The 14,912-nt window shown below is 57.3% G+C and overlaps 1 protein-coding gene across 4 annotated transcripts; it reads right to left on the bottom strand.

Annotated features, from left to right (window-relative positions):
• Positions 1-7,434: 7,434 nt before the first annotated feature.
• On the bottom strand, positions 7,435-12,085 carry LOC129203625 (gastrula zinc finger protein XlCGF26.1-like). Of its 4 annotated transcripts, none has more exons than XM_054818413.1 (5): positions 11,376-12,085; positions 10,625-10,789; positions 10,349-10,475; positions 9,640-9,747; positions 7,435-9,459 (listed from the first exon to the last, which is right to left on the bottom strand). In XM_054818413.1, exons 3-5 carry the CDS (start codon positions 10,473-10,475, stop codon positions 8,075-8,077), a joined length of 1,620 nt encoding a protein of 539 aa, XP_054674388.1. In that variant the 5' UTR covers positions 10,625-10,789; positions 11,376-12,085; the 3' UTR covers positions 7,435-8,074. The 4 variants fall into 4 exon arrangements, with proteins under 4 accessions (XP_054674388.1, XP_054674385.1, XP_054674386.1 ...); XM_054818410.1 differs by having other exon boundaries at positions 7,435-9,456; positions 11,376-11,888; XM_054818411.1 differs by lacking the exon at positions 11,376-12,085 and adding an exon at positions 10,844-11,361 and having other exon boundaries at positions 10,625-10,731.
• Between the last annotated feature and the right edge of the window lie 2,827 nt (positions 12,086-14,912).

Here is a 14,912-nt window from a genome sequence, read left to right on the forward strand (position 1 = left end):
CTACCGAGGGGGAGGAGTGAGCAAGTGGCTGCGTGAGACTGAAGGACTGAAATAACAACAGATCTGACCAGAGCATTTTTAAAAAAAGTTGTGGGTTCCTCCTCTTCCTCAGAGAGGAAAAACTCATAAACAAGACAGTAACCACCCAATCTCAAACCCTGAGTGAGCTGCGAGATGTGCAAAGGATTTCAGCCACCATCCAGGGGAGCACCCGGCTGCTCTAAAGCTGGGATAACGGGGCCAGTAGCCTGGAACTGGAGGGAAGGGAAGCCAAGCAGCTGGGATCCCTCTCCAGGGAAGGGGATATGGACAAGGCGTGAGGGAAGGTAGCCCTTCAGTGAAGATGTTGTATGTCACCCAGACAAGCGGACTACCATGGAGAGAGGTATCCAGTCCCTGAGGGAATTAGCCCTGCGGGAGGTGGTTTATGATGACCCGGACAACGCACAGTTACCCACAGATCCTGATGAAGTTCAATGTACCTGACCCATGTGGCGGATGTTTGTACGGAGCGCACCATCGTCGTACGCCAACTCATTGGCAGTGATGGACTGGGAAGGCAAAGAGGCACCAACGGTGGATGAAGTGGCTGGCCGACTCTGTCAATACAAAGAAAGTCTCTCTTCCTCCCTTGTCTCGGCTGTGGAGAAACTGTCCCAGAAGGTCCAGCAACTCAAAGAGAATCTGTCCTACTGTCCACCTGTACAGACCAGTATGTCATCTGTTAGGAGTAAGGGTTGCTCTGCCCAGGAGAGGGGATATAGAGGGTGCACACCACGAGGAACCCTGTGGTTTTACCTGTGTGACCACAGAGAGGACGATTCTGGAAAATGCTGCTCCAGTTCCCAGCGGGCAGTTCCCTAGACCAAGTGGAAGGTCTGATCGTACTTACAATCCTCATGAAGGGACTTCTAAGTCATTTTTACAAGAAGTGAGTAGCAAATACACTGAACCAGGACCAGCATCTCTTGCTGGCACTGGCATCAGACTGGTAGGAGTGGGATGGACTGAGGTTCCCCTTCCCTGGCAACTTTAGTTTAAAGCCCTCTTCACCAGCTTGGCAAGCCTGTGACCAAAGATGCTCTTGCCCTTCTCTGACAGATGGACCCCATCCGCCCCCAGCAGACCAGGTTTCTCAAAGCGAGTTCCATGGTCTAGGTAGCCAAAGCTCTTGCTGTGGCACCAGTCCTGTGACCATTCGTTGACTTGCCAGATTCAACTGGCCCTTTCATACCCCTTCCTTTTGACCAGGAGGATTGATGAAAACACTACCTGCGCTCCAGAGTCCCTTGGTGCTGCTCCCAGGGCTCTGTCATCCTTCCTGATGCTCCTCAGACTGCTCCTGGCTGTGTGGGGGTGGCCTCTGTGGCTATGGCAATGCCCAGGCTGCATCAGCATCTCCTACAGGAGGGAGTGTGATGTAATCAATCTGCCAGGCCTCCCCATATTTATATTTATTTCAGCCATCGTCCTCCATACCAGACAGGCTTTACCCACTCAGCTTGATGATTGCAGTGCATGTTTCACATTCATGGATAGTCTGTGAAATGGCATCCATGGTCATGTCCACTCCTTGATCACGAGCCCATCTCTATGTTGCATCCCTTCCTTGATGGCCTGAGGTGCCATGGGCCCAGCGAGCTACAAATAATTCACCTGTACGTTGCCAGTCCAGATCCACTTCAACCTCAGCAGCCTGATCCACTGCTGGTTGTTTTGATGTTCCTTAGTGGCCCGACTCTTCGGTATGTAGGCATCTACGTGATGGACTTTCACACCCAGCTTCTCTAGCCAGCAGCAATATCTTGCCACCATGGAGCAGCCCAGATGGGTTTGCCTCTGCGCTGCCACTTGCTCTGCTTCCATTGTGGTAATCATCCCCAGAGGGCATTTGCCACCATCCATGAATCAGTAGAGAGGTAGAGCATCGGCCACTTTTCTCTTTCAGCAATGTTTAAAGCCAGCTGGATGGCTTTCACTTCTGCAAACAGGCTTGATTCACCTTCTCCTTCAGCAGTTCCACGACTTGTCATGTAGGACTCCGCACAGCAGCCTTCCACCTCCGATGCTTTCCCACAGTGCGACAGGACCCATCAGTGAACAGGGCGTATTGCTTCTCGTTTTCTGCAGTTTATTATACAGTGGGGCTTCTTCAGCACGTGTCACCTCCTCCTCTGGTGACATCCCCAAATCTTTGCCTTCTGGCCAGTCCGTGATCACTTCCGGAATTCCTGGGTGGCTGGGGTTTCCTATTCAAGCCCACTGTGGGATCAGTGCCACCCACTTACTCCATTTGGCATCAGCTGGACGATGTGTAGAGGGGACCCTCCCTTTGACCATCCAGCCCAGCACCGGCAGTCGGGGTGCCAGGAGGAGCTGTGCTTCAGGACCAACCACCTCCAAGACTCCAAGACTACCAAACATGGTGACTGTGTTTCCACCCCTGGGACAGTCGATTCCAGGGGTATTGGGTGCATCTCCAAGTGAAAGCAAACTGTGCCCTGCACGCTGCTGCCAAAGGGATCGAGAAAAACGCATTCCTGGTATCAATAATGGTGTACCGCTTGGCTGCCTTTGACTCCAGTTCATATTGAAGTTCCAGCATGTCCGGCACAGCAGCACAATAATCTACTTTCAGCCTCCACTCTCCATTGGACTTCTGCACTGGCCATACAGGACTGTTAAAGGGTGAGCGGGTTCTGCTGATCACTCCTTGGCTTTCCAGTTGACAAATCAGCTTATGGATGGGAATCAGGGAGTCTTGGTTGGTGCGATATTGCTGACGGTACACTTTTGTGGTAGTGATCAGCACCTGTTCTTTTTTGACCCTGAGCAACCCCACAATGGAAGGGTCTTCCCCCATCTCCAGAGACCGGGCAAGGTAGAGAGATGTTCCATTTCCCCCATCAAGGCAGCTATGCCAAAAGCCCACCGGTACCCTCTTGGGGCCTTGAAATACCCTCCTCGGAGGTAGTCTGTGCCCAGGATGCACAGAGCCTCTGGGCCAGTCACAATGGGATGCTTTTCCCAGTCATTCCCAGTTAGACTCAACATTGTCCTCCAGTACAGTTGGCTGTTGGGAAGCCCCCGTCACTCCAGAAATACAGATGGGTTCTGCCCCTTCATGGCTCGATGGCATTCGGGGACGCTGTGCACCGGTGTCCACTAGAGCCTTGTCCTCCTGGGGGTCTGACGTGCCAGGCCATCGGATCCACACAGTCCAGGAAACCCGGTTGTGCCTCTCCTCCACCTGGCTGGAGGCAGGGCCCCTCTAGTCCTGCTCATCGTATTCGCCACTCACTTCTTGTGAAAATGACTTAGAAGTCCCTTCATGAGGATCATAAGTATGATCAGCCCTTCCACTCGTTCTGGGGAACTGCCCACTGGAAACAGGAGTGGCATTTTTCCTGGAAGAATCCCCTTTTGTGATTGTTTTTCCTTGTAACTCACATCCTCATGACTCTAAGGTCGAGATAGGTATTCAATCTGTGGTGGGCTGACCCCGCCTGGAGGCCACACGCCCACCAAAGCCGATTTATCACTCCCCCTCCTCAACTGGACAGGGGAGAGAAAGTATAACGAAAGGCTCGTGGGTTGAGATAGGGACAGTGAGAGATCGTTCACCAATTACTGTCACAGGCAAAACAAACTCAACTTAGAAAAAAAAATCATCTAATTTATAACTGAGCAAAACAGAGTAGAGTAATGAGAAATAAACCCAAATCTTAAAACACCTCCCCCCACCCCTGCCTTCTTACCCGGCTCAACTTCACTCCCCATTTCTCTCCCTCCTCCCCTGCAGTGGCACAGAGGGACGGGGAATGTGGGTTGTGGTCAGTTCATCACAAGTTGTCTCTGCCCCTCCTTCCTCCTCAGGGGGAGGACTCCTCACACTCTTTCCTCCTCCAGTGTGGGGTCCCTCTCATGGGAGACAATCCTCCACGAACTTATCCAACGTAACTCCTTCCCATGGGCTACAGTTCTTCACCAACCGCTCCAGCGTGGGTCCCTCCCACGGGGTGCAGACCTTCAGGAGCGGACTACTCCAGCATGGGTCCCCCACGGGGTCACAAGTCCTGCCAGCAAACCGGCTCCAGCGCAGGCTTCCCAAAGGGGCACAGCCTCCTTCAGGTGTCTCCACCTGCTCCGGCAGCGTGGGTCCCTCCCACGGGGTGCAGACCTTCAGGAGCGGACTACTCCAGCATGGGTCCCCCACGGGGTCACAAGTCCTGCCAGCAAACCGGCTCCAGCGCAGGCTTCCCAAAGGGGCACAGCCTCCTTCAGGTGTCTCCACCTGCTCCGGCGTGGGGTCCTCCACAGGCTGCAGGTGGAATCTCTGCTCCCCGTCATCCTCCATGGGCTGCAGGGGGACAACCTCCCTCACCATGGTCTTCACCACAGGCTGCAGAGGAATCTCTGCTCCAGTGGCTGGAGCACCTCCTCCCCCACCTTCTTCACCAACTTTGGTGTCTGCAAAGTTTCTCACATCTTCTCCCTCCTCTCTCTGGCTGCAAAAGTTGCCACTCCTTTTTTTTCCCCTTCTTAAATATATCATCACAGAGGTGCTACCACTGTAGCTGACTGGCTTGGCCTTGGCAAGCGGTGAGAGCATCTTAGAGGCGGCAGGCATTGGCTCTATCAGACACAGGGGAAGCTTCTAGCAGCTTCTCGCAGAAGCCATGCCTGTAGCCCCCCCAGCTACCAATACCTTGCCACGCAAATCCAAAACACCATCCCACTTCCTCATGTCCTCTCTGTCATCACACAGGTAAAACCACAGGGTTGCTTGTGGTGTGCACCTTCTATACCCTCTCTCAGGTAGAGGAATGCTTACTCCTAATAGCTGAGATACTGGTCCGTACAGGTGGGCAGTAGGACAGATTCTCTTTGAGTTGCTGGACCTTCTGGGACAGTTTCTCCACAGCTGAGATGAGGGAGGAAGAGAGACTTTCTTTGTATTGACAGAGTCGGCCAGCCACTTCATCCACCGTTGGTGCCTCTTCGCCTTCCCAGTCCATCACTGCCAATGAGTTGGTGTACGACGATGGTGCACTGCGTACAAACATCCGCCACATGGGTCAGGTACATTGAACTTCATCAGGATCTGTGGGTAACTGTGCGTTGTCCGGGTCATCATAAACCACCTCCCGCAGGGCTAATTCCCTCAGGGACTGGATACCTCTCTCCATGGTGGCCCACTTGCCTGGGTGACACACAACATCTTCACTGAAGGGCTACCTTTCCCTCATGCTTTGTCCATGCCCCCTTCCCTGGAGAGGGATCCCAGCTGCTTGGCTTCCCTTCCCTCCAGTTCCAGGCTACTGGCCCCGTTATCCCAGCACCAGAGCAGCCAGCTGCTCCCCTGGATGGCAGCTGAAATCCTTTCACCTATGTCGCAGCTCACTCAGGGACAGGGATCGGGTGGTTACTGTCTCATTTGAGTTCTTCCTCTCCCTCTCAGGAAGAGGAGAAACTCACCTGCTAATTTCTACCTCAGGGGGAAGCAGGGAATTCTTCCTCTTCCTCCTGTTCTCATGATGGCCCTGCTTCAGATTAGTCTGCCTCCCCGCTGGTGGGGCTCCTTCCTCCTGCTCCCTCTTAAGAGAAGATTCTCAATGCCTTACAAAATGAGATGACTTCTGCTTCCAGTATTTCTTCTTGTCTATAAGGGCAACTGATACTGGCATAGGTTTGGCCCCTGCTTCAGCTGCACAGCCTGTTGCGGGGGTTGGAGTAACCGCGGTGCCTGTCATTTGGTGGTCAGATCCAGAGACCTTCTCTTCCCCTTGAGGGTACTGAATGGTGTTGAACAGGGCTCGGTAGGCATGGGCCAGGCCCCAGCGCCTTGCAGTGATTTGTGTCTCTCTGGAATTGCCAGGGTGACAGCATCCTTTTTCCAAGTATTTTACCGTTTTTTCAGGATTCTGCACTTGTTCAGGGGTGAAGTTCCAGAGCACGGGAGGTGCCCACTGCCCTAGGTCCTTGCCCATGCTGTCCCACACACCCTGCCACTCACAACTACCCAGCCTCGGGGCAGATCTCTGGGGGATATTCTTACGTAGTTGTTGAACCCTGAACAAGACCTGGAACACATTCAGGAGACATAGCAATAGGACCATGCTGGTCTGAACATCCCAAGGGTATTCATAGAATCATGCAATCAAAGAATGGTTTGGGTTGGAAGGGACCTTAAACCTCATCCAGTTCCAACCCCTGCTATGGGCAGGGACACCCTCCACCAGCCCAGCTTGCCCAAAGCCCCATCCAACCTGGCCTTGAACACTGCCAGGGAGCCAGGGGCAGCCACAGCTTCTCTGGGCAACCTGGGCCAGGGCCTCAGCACCCTCACAGGGAAGGATTTCTGCCTCACATCCCATCTCCATCTCCCCTCCTGCAGCTTCAGGCCATTCCCCTTGGCCTGTCACTCCCTGCCCTTGGCACCATCCCCTCTCCAGCTTTCCTGGAGCCCCTGCAGGGACTGGAAGGGGCTCTAAGGTCTCCCCGCAGCCTTCTCTTCTCCAAGTTGAACCAGCCCAACTCTCTCAGCCTGAGGTCTCCAGAGCAGAGGTGCTCCAGCCCTTGCAGCATCTCTGTGGCCTCCTCTGGACTCGCCCCAACAGCTCCGTGTCCTTCTTGTGCTGGGGACCCCCGAGCTGGATGCAGCACTGCAGGGGGGTCTCCCCAGAGCGGAGCAGAGGGACAGAATCCCCTCCCTCAACCAGCTGCTCGTGCTGCTGGACACGCAGCCCAGGACACAGCTGGCTTTCTGGGCTGCGAGAACACATTGACGGTTCATGTGGAGCTTCTCCCCCACCAACACCCCAAGTCCTTCTCCTTGGGGTTGCTCTTACTCTATAAAAAACTTTCGAGAGCTGTTGTAACTAGCTTGGAGGAGAAAGTACCCCCCCACACACACACACAGCTTCCCCATAGACTGGCTTTCTGAGGAGAAAAGTTAGAGTGTAATTATTAATAATTTCTAAGAGATGGCTCCCCAGGTATGGACATGACAGCAATGCCGAGTACAAATACCAGCTTAACCTCATGACCAGCGATGTTATCATGTCATGAGTCGATATTACACAGTACAGCAAAAGGAGAATCCTGACCCCTCTGCCAGAGGTGATAAACAGTGCCGCAGGGAATACATACAGCAAGTACGCATTTACACACCACAGCCATTAGAATAAACAAAACACCATTGTGACCAGCAACTATTTAACTAATGTAATAAATGCCTATAACAACTTTGTTTTAACATGCTCTCGTCAGATCTGTCATTATGTGAACCCTTCCAGCCCCACAATGGGCGCCAAAAAGGATTGTCGTGGTTCAGCCCCAGCTGGTACCTGAGCACCGCGTGGCTGCTCACAAACTCCTCCCCTTGGCGGGATGGGGAGGAGAATTTGAAGAAAAAGTAAAACTCATGGGTTCGAATAAAGACAGTTTAATAGGAAAACAAAGGAAGAGAAAATTATAATGATAATGATGATAAAAGAATATAGAAAATGAGAGATGCACAATGCAATTGCTCACCACCTGCTGACCAATGCCCAGCCCATCCCTGAGCAGTAATCACACCCCCGGCCAGCTCCCCCCCAGTTGATATACTGAGCATGACACCATACGGTATGGAGAATCCCTTGGCCAGTCTGGGTCACCTGTCCTGGCCGTGTCCCCTCCCGTCCTCTGGTGCACCCTCAGCCTCCTCGCTGGAGGGGCAGTAGGACAAGCTGAAAAGTCCTTGACCTGGTAAACACTGCTGAGCAACAACCAAAACAGCAGTCTGTTATCATCCCAAATCCAAAACACAGCTCTACACCCGCTACCACGAGGAAAATTAACTCTATCCCAGCTGAAACCAGGACATCTCCTCACAGTCCCCGGCACCCCGCAGCCCCTCAACAGCAGTTTCAGGGGGTGCTGGGCTGCGGAGGTGGCCACAGGCTGGGGGTGCCATGGTGTACTGGTAAGCCAGCATGATCCCTTTATCCTGAAACCGCTTCTTGCAGTGGCCGCACCGGAACGGCTTGTCCTCTGCCCGCTACTCCACCAGGGATGGACCCCCGGTCTCCTACCGTCTGCCCTCTGGCACTGTTGGCAGGTTCCGATGAATCTGCTGGTGCCTCTCCAGGTTACGCTTCTGGCTGAGGGTCTTGCCACACTCGTTGCACTTGTAGGGCTTCTCACCAGTGTGGACCCGCTGGTGTACAGTGAGGCTACCACTGTCCATGAAGGCCTTGGGGCAGTGGGCGCAGGCAAAGGGACGTTCCCCGGAATGGATGCGCTCGTGGACGATGAGAGTCTTCTTGTCCCGGAAAGCTTTGGGACAGTGAGCGCAGACAAAGGGGCGCTCCCCAGTGTGGATGCGCTGGTGAACAGTGAGGGTCTTCTTCTCCCTAAAAGCCTTGGAGCAGTGGGTGCAGGCGAAGGGGCGCTCCCTGGTGTGGACCCGCTGGTGGGCAGTGAGGGTTTTCTTGTACATGAAGGCCTTGGGGCAGTGGGCGCAGGCGAAGGGGCGCTCCCTGGTGTGGACCCGCTGGTGGGCTGTGAGAGTCTTCTTGTACATGAAGGCCTTGGGGCACTGTGGACAGGCAAAGGGGCGCTCACTGGTGTGGACCTGCTGGTGAACAGCAAGGGTACTGCTGTCCCTGAAGGCCTTGGGGCAGTGGGCACAGGCAAAGGGTCGCTCCCCGGTGTGGATGCGCTGGTGGATGATGAGGGTCTTCTTGTCCCTGAAGGCCTTGGGGCACTGGTCGCAGGCAAAGGGGCGTTCACCGGTGTGGAGGAGCTGGTGGGCCATGAGGGTCTTCTTGTACCTGAACGCCTTAGGGCAGTGGGCGCAGGCGAAGGGGTGCTCCCCATTGTGGATCAGCTGGTGGGCGATGAGGGTCTTCTTGTACCTGAAGGCCTTGGGGCAGTGGGTGCAGGCAAAGGGTCGATCCCCAGTGTGGATGTGCTGGTGGGCAGTGAGGCTACTGCTGTCCCTGAAGGAACTGGGGCATTGGGAGCAGGTGAAGGGTCGCTCCCCAGTGTGGGTGCGCTGGTGGATGACCAGGTAACACTTATCACTGAAGCGGTGGCCGCAGTCACTGCAGGTGAAGGGCTTCTCACCGGTGTGCACATGCCGGTGTCTCAGCAGGTGATGCTTGTAGCTGAAACGCTTCCCGCAGTCGGTGCAGACGAAGGGCCGCTCACCCGTGTGGCTCCGCATGTGGACGGCCAACGCTGACTGGCTCCTGAAGCTCTTGTTGCACTCCGAACATGTGGGGGGGGTCTTCTTCAGCGGCCGGGGGGTTGGGAGGGAGGAACCCCCCCGGCTCCTGCCTGGCTGGTTGTGGGCTGAGTACCCCTGACGACTCCTGCCCTGCTTGGGCATCCCCGGGAGCAGGGCGGTGGGTGCCAGCAGCCCCTCGGGGATCCCCCCGGCCTCCCTCTGTGCCCCAGGGTCGCCGGCTGCTGGGGAGAAGAGGCCGGGGTCACTGCCAGGGACTGGACGGGCACGTGGGACCCCTCCCCATGGCCAGCGGCATGGGCACCCCACCAGCCCCCCACCCTTCCTGCTGCACAGAGCATCTGGGGCCGAGGGGACACTGCTGCTGGAACCCCCCACAACCCCCACAGCCCCCCGGTACCAACCTGAGACAGGGGTCCAGTGGCTCCGCTGTGTCCTGGGGGGGTCTGACACACACGGCAGCTCTGCTCGCTCCATCTGGCAGATGATCTCTGGCTTGACGGCAGGCCAGCCTGTCCGGGGCAGAGAGAGAGGCACCCTCTCCCGCACTGCGGGACAGCATCGCCGCCCCCCCACACCCACAGCCCCAGCATCCCCCCCCAACTCTGCTCCTCTCTCCTGTCCCTGCCCGCCTACGGCTTCGGCCCCCCCGTCCCTGCGCCTACAGCCTCCTCTCGCCTTGCCCTCGTCACCTCGTCCGCTCGCCTGCTGACAGCACCTGGGAATGGTTCCTCGCTGCGCCAGGGAGGTTTTGGTCAGCCAGGAACTCTGGTCAGCCCTGAAGGGGTCAGGCAGTGGGACTAGATGGTCGTTGTAGGTCCCTTCCAAATGAAATAGTCCAGTCCTGTTCTGTTCTGTTCTATTCTGCTCTATTCTATTCTGTTCTGTTCTATTCTGTTCTGTTCTGTTCTATTCTGTTCTGTTCTATTCTCTCTACCAGGACCGCTCTCCGCAGGAGGCTGCCTGGCAGGGTAAAACCTGCAATCACAACCCCTACGTCAGCGCTCGGGCACCAACGGCGACAGCTGGATTTTCGCTTTCCAGGCTCCAGCTCCGTTACAGAGGTGAACTGCGGCTCGACCCCAGCCCGGCGGCGCCGGAGAGAGTCCTCACCCAGCGAGGCGACCGCCTGGTAGTTCTCCAGCATCACCTCCCGGTAGAGCCGCCGCTGCCAGTCCGCCAGCTCTGCCCACTCCTCGGGGGAGAAGTAGATGGCCACGTCCTCAAAGGTCACCGACATCTGCAGCAAGAAGCACGCCTGGCTCAGCACGCCCCACCGCGCGTTCGCTGAGCCCCTCCGCGGAAATCCTGCCGGTGCCCGGCAGGGCCCCGGTGGCACCGGGGGCTCCGGCATCCCGACGGCAGCGCCGGGACAGCTCAGACCCCCACCTTGCCGCAGCGGCCTGGAGTCCGGCGTGCCGCTGGCTCTCGGCGGGCAGACGGAGGCAGGTATACAGCTACTTGTGCGGGAAGACGGCGGTGGGATGCTCCGGGTTCCGCAGGAGAGGCCTGTCCCGTGAGCAGCCGCGCCGGCGCAGCAAGGACAGAGGGGCCCTGCCAAGCACAACACCTGGATTCAGAAGGAATCGGGGGCAGAAGCGCACTTACCTGCCAACAGCCGCCTTCCCTTCCAGCCAGAGCCTTCAAAACTCCTGCTAAAAGCACCGACCCCAAGAGCGTGGCCCACGCAGCCGGCCGGCAAAAGGCGAGAACTCGCCGGGAAAAGGGGCTCTGGGGAAGCTCGCGACTCCCCAAACGGGCCTGCGGTGCCCAAGGAGAGCAGGAGGAAGATGTGCCGGGCTGTCCCGGGGGGTCTGACCACCCGTCCCGTCCCGTCCCGGGCCCTGCCCAGCGCTGGTGTCGGTGTCGGCAGGGCCGGAGCCAGGGGGGCCGGGCGGGTGGGACACGGAGCAGCGTGTCCGCCTGGGCACGGGGGCCCCGTGGCGAGACAGGGAAAGGCCGGGCAGGGGCGAGCACCGGGGGGGCGCCGGGCACGGGGGGGGGCCGGCAGGGCCGGGGGCGGCCGGCAGAGGGGAGCGCAGGGGAGCGGTGGGGAGAGGCCGTCGCGGCCGGGGTCCCCTCCCGGGGCGGGGGTCAGCGCCCATCCCCGTGCCGCGGGCCCGCCGCCCCCCGCCCCTACCTGCGCCGGGGCCGCGCCGCCAGCCCGGCCGGGCCGCGGGCAGGGACAAAGGCGGCCCCGGGAGCCGCCGGCCGCGTCAGCCCGGGAGGGCCGCCCGCCGCCGGTGCAGCACGGGAGCTGTAGTCCTGCCGCTCCGCTCCGCTCCGCCCGGCTCGGCTCGGCTGGGCTCGGGGGGCGGGTGCTCCCCACGTCCCCCCCCGACCCTGCTGCAGGGATGCGGGTGCCCCCGACACAGCGGTGATGTGGGTGACACACACACACGCAGGGACGACGCCACCGCGCCCCAGCGAGCTGTCGAGATCCCGGCAGAGCCGGTAGAGCTCGCTGCCCCGACCGGACACCCGCTCGCCGTCGATGGCTTTGAGGCCGGGGAACATGTCCGCCAAGGCAGCGCGGTAAGCCGGGGCGGCACAGAGCGGGTTGGCGAGGCGGGCGAGGGGGTCGCGCAGGCGCAGGCTCTCCAGGCGCCGCAGCCCCGTCAGGCACCGCAGCTGCTGCAGGCTGCTCACCCGGTTACCGGCCAGGTTGAGGCTCTGGAGGTTGTGGCAGGAGCCGAGCGGCTCCAAGCTGGCGATGCGGTTGCGGGAGAGGTTGAGGACGGTGAGGGCCTTGAGGGCGGCCAGCGGCCCCAGCTGGGCGATGGCGTTGCCGGAGACGTCAGAGAACCCCAGCCTCGTTTGGGTTGAAGGGACCTCCCAGCCCACCCAGTGCCACCCCTGCCATGGGCAGGGACACCCTCCACCAGCCCAGCTTGCCCAAAGCCCCATCCAACCTGGCCTTGAGCACTGCCAGGGAGCCAGGGGCAGCCACAGCTTCTCTGGGCACCCTGGGCCAGGGCCTCAGCACCCTCACAGGGAGGGATTTCTGCCTCACATCCCATCTCCATCTCCCCTCCTGCAGCTTCAGGCCATTCCCCTTGGCCTGGCACTCCCTGCCCTTGGCACCAGCCCCTCTCCAGCTTTCCTGGAGCCCCTGCAGGGACTGGAAGGGGCTCTAAGGTCTCCGCGCAGCCTTCTCTTCTCCAGGCTGAACCAGCCCAACTCTCTCAGCCTGAGGTCTCCAGAGCAGAGGTGCTCCAGCCCTCGCAGCATCTCCATGGCCTCCTCTGGACTCGCCCCAACAGCTCCGTGTCCTTCTTGTGCTGGGGACCCCCGAGCTGGACGCAGCACTGCAGGGGGGTCTCCCCAGAGCGGAGCAGAGGGGCAGAATCCCCTCCCTCGACCTGCTGCTCACGCTGCTGGACACGCAGCCCAGGACACGGGTGGCTTTCTGGGCCGCCAGCGCACGTTGCCGGCTCATGTGGAGCTTCTCGTCCCCCAACGCCCCAAGTCCTTCTCCTCAGGGCTGCTCTCCATCCATTCTCCCACCTCTCAAGCCTGTCAGGGTCCCTCTGGATGACATCCTGTCCTTGTTTTGGCTGGGACAGAGTTAATTTTCTTCCTAGCAGCTGGTACATTGCTGTGTTTTGGATTTAGGATGAGAATAATGTTGATAACATGCAGATGTTTTTATTTGTTGCCAAGCAGTCAAGGACTTTTTGGCTTCTCATACTGTCCTGCCAGCGAGAAGGGGGGAGCACCCAAGACACTGGGGGGGACACAGCCAGGGCAGCCGACCCAAACTGTCCAAAAGGATATTCCATAGCATACCACATCATGCTCCATATGTAACTGGGGGTGGACCGGGAGGCGAGACAGCTCAGGATCTCACGGAGCATCGACTTCAAGTGGCAAGATATTATGCTGTTCATCACTTGTTTTTTTCAATTGTCTCCTCCATCCCACTGCCCCACTGGGAGGGGGGGGTGAGTGAACAGCTGTGTGGTTGTTTTAACTGCAGACCTGGTTAAACCACAACGGTGCTTTTGGTGCCCAACTTGGGGCACGAAGGGTTGAGATACTACTAATACTACTAGTACTACTAATACTAATTGTATTAGTTTAATAGTTGCTGGACACAATGTTGTATTATTTGTTTGCATGGTTGTGTCATGTAAGTCCTTACTTGTAGTAGGTATTCCCTACGGTGCTGTTTATCTTCTCTGAGAGCTGGATGAGAATGTTCTTTCTGCTGCGCTCTGTACTACTCGCTTACGATAACATTATTGTCCATGAGAATGATTTGGTCTGCATATTCAGCATTGTTGTCACTTCTGTACCTCGGGCGCTATCTCCTGGGAATTATTAGGAATCACACTCTCTCACTTTTTTCTGCGGAGAACCAATCTGTGGGGGACACTGGGGGGAACACCTTCACCTTCCCTTTCCCACAGGCTAGTTACAACAGCTCTTGAGAGTTTTTAATGCCCTTGGGATGTTCAGACCAGCATGGTCCTATTGCTATGTCTCCTGAATGTGTTCCAGGTCTTGTTCAGGGTTCAACAACTACGTAAGAATATCCCCCAGAGATCTGCCCCGAGGCTGGGTAGTTGTGAGTGGCAGGGTGTGTGGGACAGCATGGGCAAGGACCTAGGGCAGTGGGCACCTCCCGTGCTCTGGAACTTCACCCCTGAACAAGTGCAGAATCCTGAAAAAACGGTAAAATACTTGGAAAAAGGATGCTGTCACCCTGGCAATTCCAGAGAGACACAAATCACTGCAAGGCGCTGGGGCCTGGCCCATGCCTACCGAGCCCTGTTCAACACCATTCAGTACCCTCAAGGGGAAGAGAAGGTCTCTGGATCTGATCACCAAACGACAGGCACTACAACGAGGCCAACCCTGGCAACAGGCACTGTGGCTCAACCGAAAAACCAACCTGTGCTGGTATCAGTTGCCTTTGTACAGAAGAGGAAAGATACAAAAAAATGAGTTCATTTTGTAAGGGATGACGATGAACCTGGGCCATCAGGAGAACAGGAGGAAGAGGCAGAACCAGAGGTAATCACCCCATCCCTGACCCTGAATGAGCTGCAAGGTAGGTGAAAGGATTTCATCCGTCGTCCAGGGGAGCGCCTGGCTGCTCTGGTGCTGGGATAACGGGGCCAGTAGCCTGGAACTGGAGGGAAGGGAAGCCAAGCAGCTGGGATCCCTCTCCAGGGAAGGGGGCATGGACAAGGCGTGAGGGAAAGAGACACAAGTCTTCAGCCTCTGGAGGTGACTTCTTTCAAGTATGAGGGAAAGGTGTCCCTTCAGTGAAGATGTTGTGTGTCACCCAGGCAAGCGGACTACCATGGAGAGAGGTATCCAGTCCCTGAGGGAATTAGCCCTGCGGGAGATGGTTTATGATGACCCAGGCAACGCACAGTTACCCACAGATCTAGATGAAGTCCAACGTACCCGACCCATGTGGTGGAGGTTTGTACAGAGCGCACCATCGTCATACGCCAACTCATTGGCAGTGATGGACTGGGAAGGCAAAGAGGCACCAATGGTGGATGAAGTGGCTGGCTGACTCCGGCAATACGAAGAAAGTCTCTCTTCCTCCCTCATCTCAGCTGTGGAGAAACTGTCCCGGAAGGTCCAGCAATTCAGAGAGGATATGTCCTATTCCCCACCTGTACAGACTCAGCTATTAGGAGACCACACCACACAGCTC

This window comes from Grus americana, chromosome 2 (genome assembly GCF_028858705.1).
Source record: "Grus americana isolate bGruAme1 chromosome 2, bGruAme1.mat, whole genome shotgun sequence".
Classification (NCBI taxonomy): Eukaryota; Metazoa; Chordata; class Aves; order Gruiformes; family Gruidae; genus Grus; species Grus americana.

Excerpts from the sequence above, each read along its gene's own strand:
- LOC129203625 (XM_054818413.1), bottom strand. The coding sequence starts at position 10,475 with ATGTCGGTGACCTTTGAGGACGTGGCCATCTACTTCTCCCCCGAGGAG. Across the intron at positions 9,748-10,348 it reads CCAGGCGGTCGCCTCGCTGG|GCTGGCCTGCCGTCAAGCCA; the intron begins GTGAGGACTCTC and ends TGCCCCGGACAG. Across the intron at positions 9,460-9,639 it reads CCACTGGACCCCTGTCTCAG|CAGCCGGCGACCCTGGGGCA; the intron begins GTTGGTACCGGG and ends TCTTCTCCCCAG.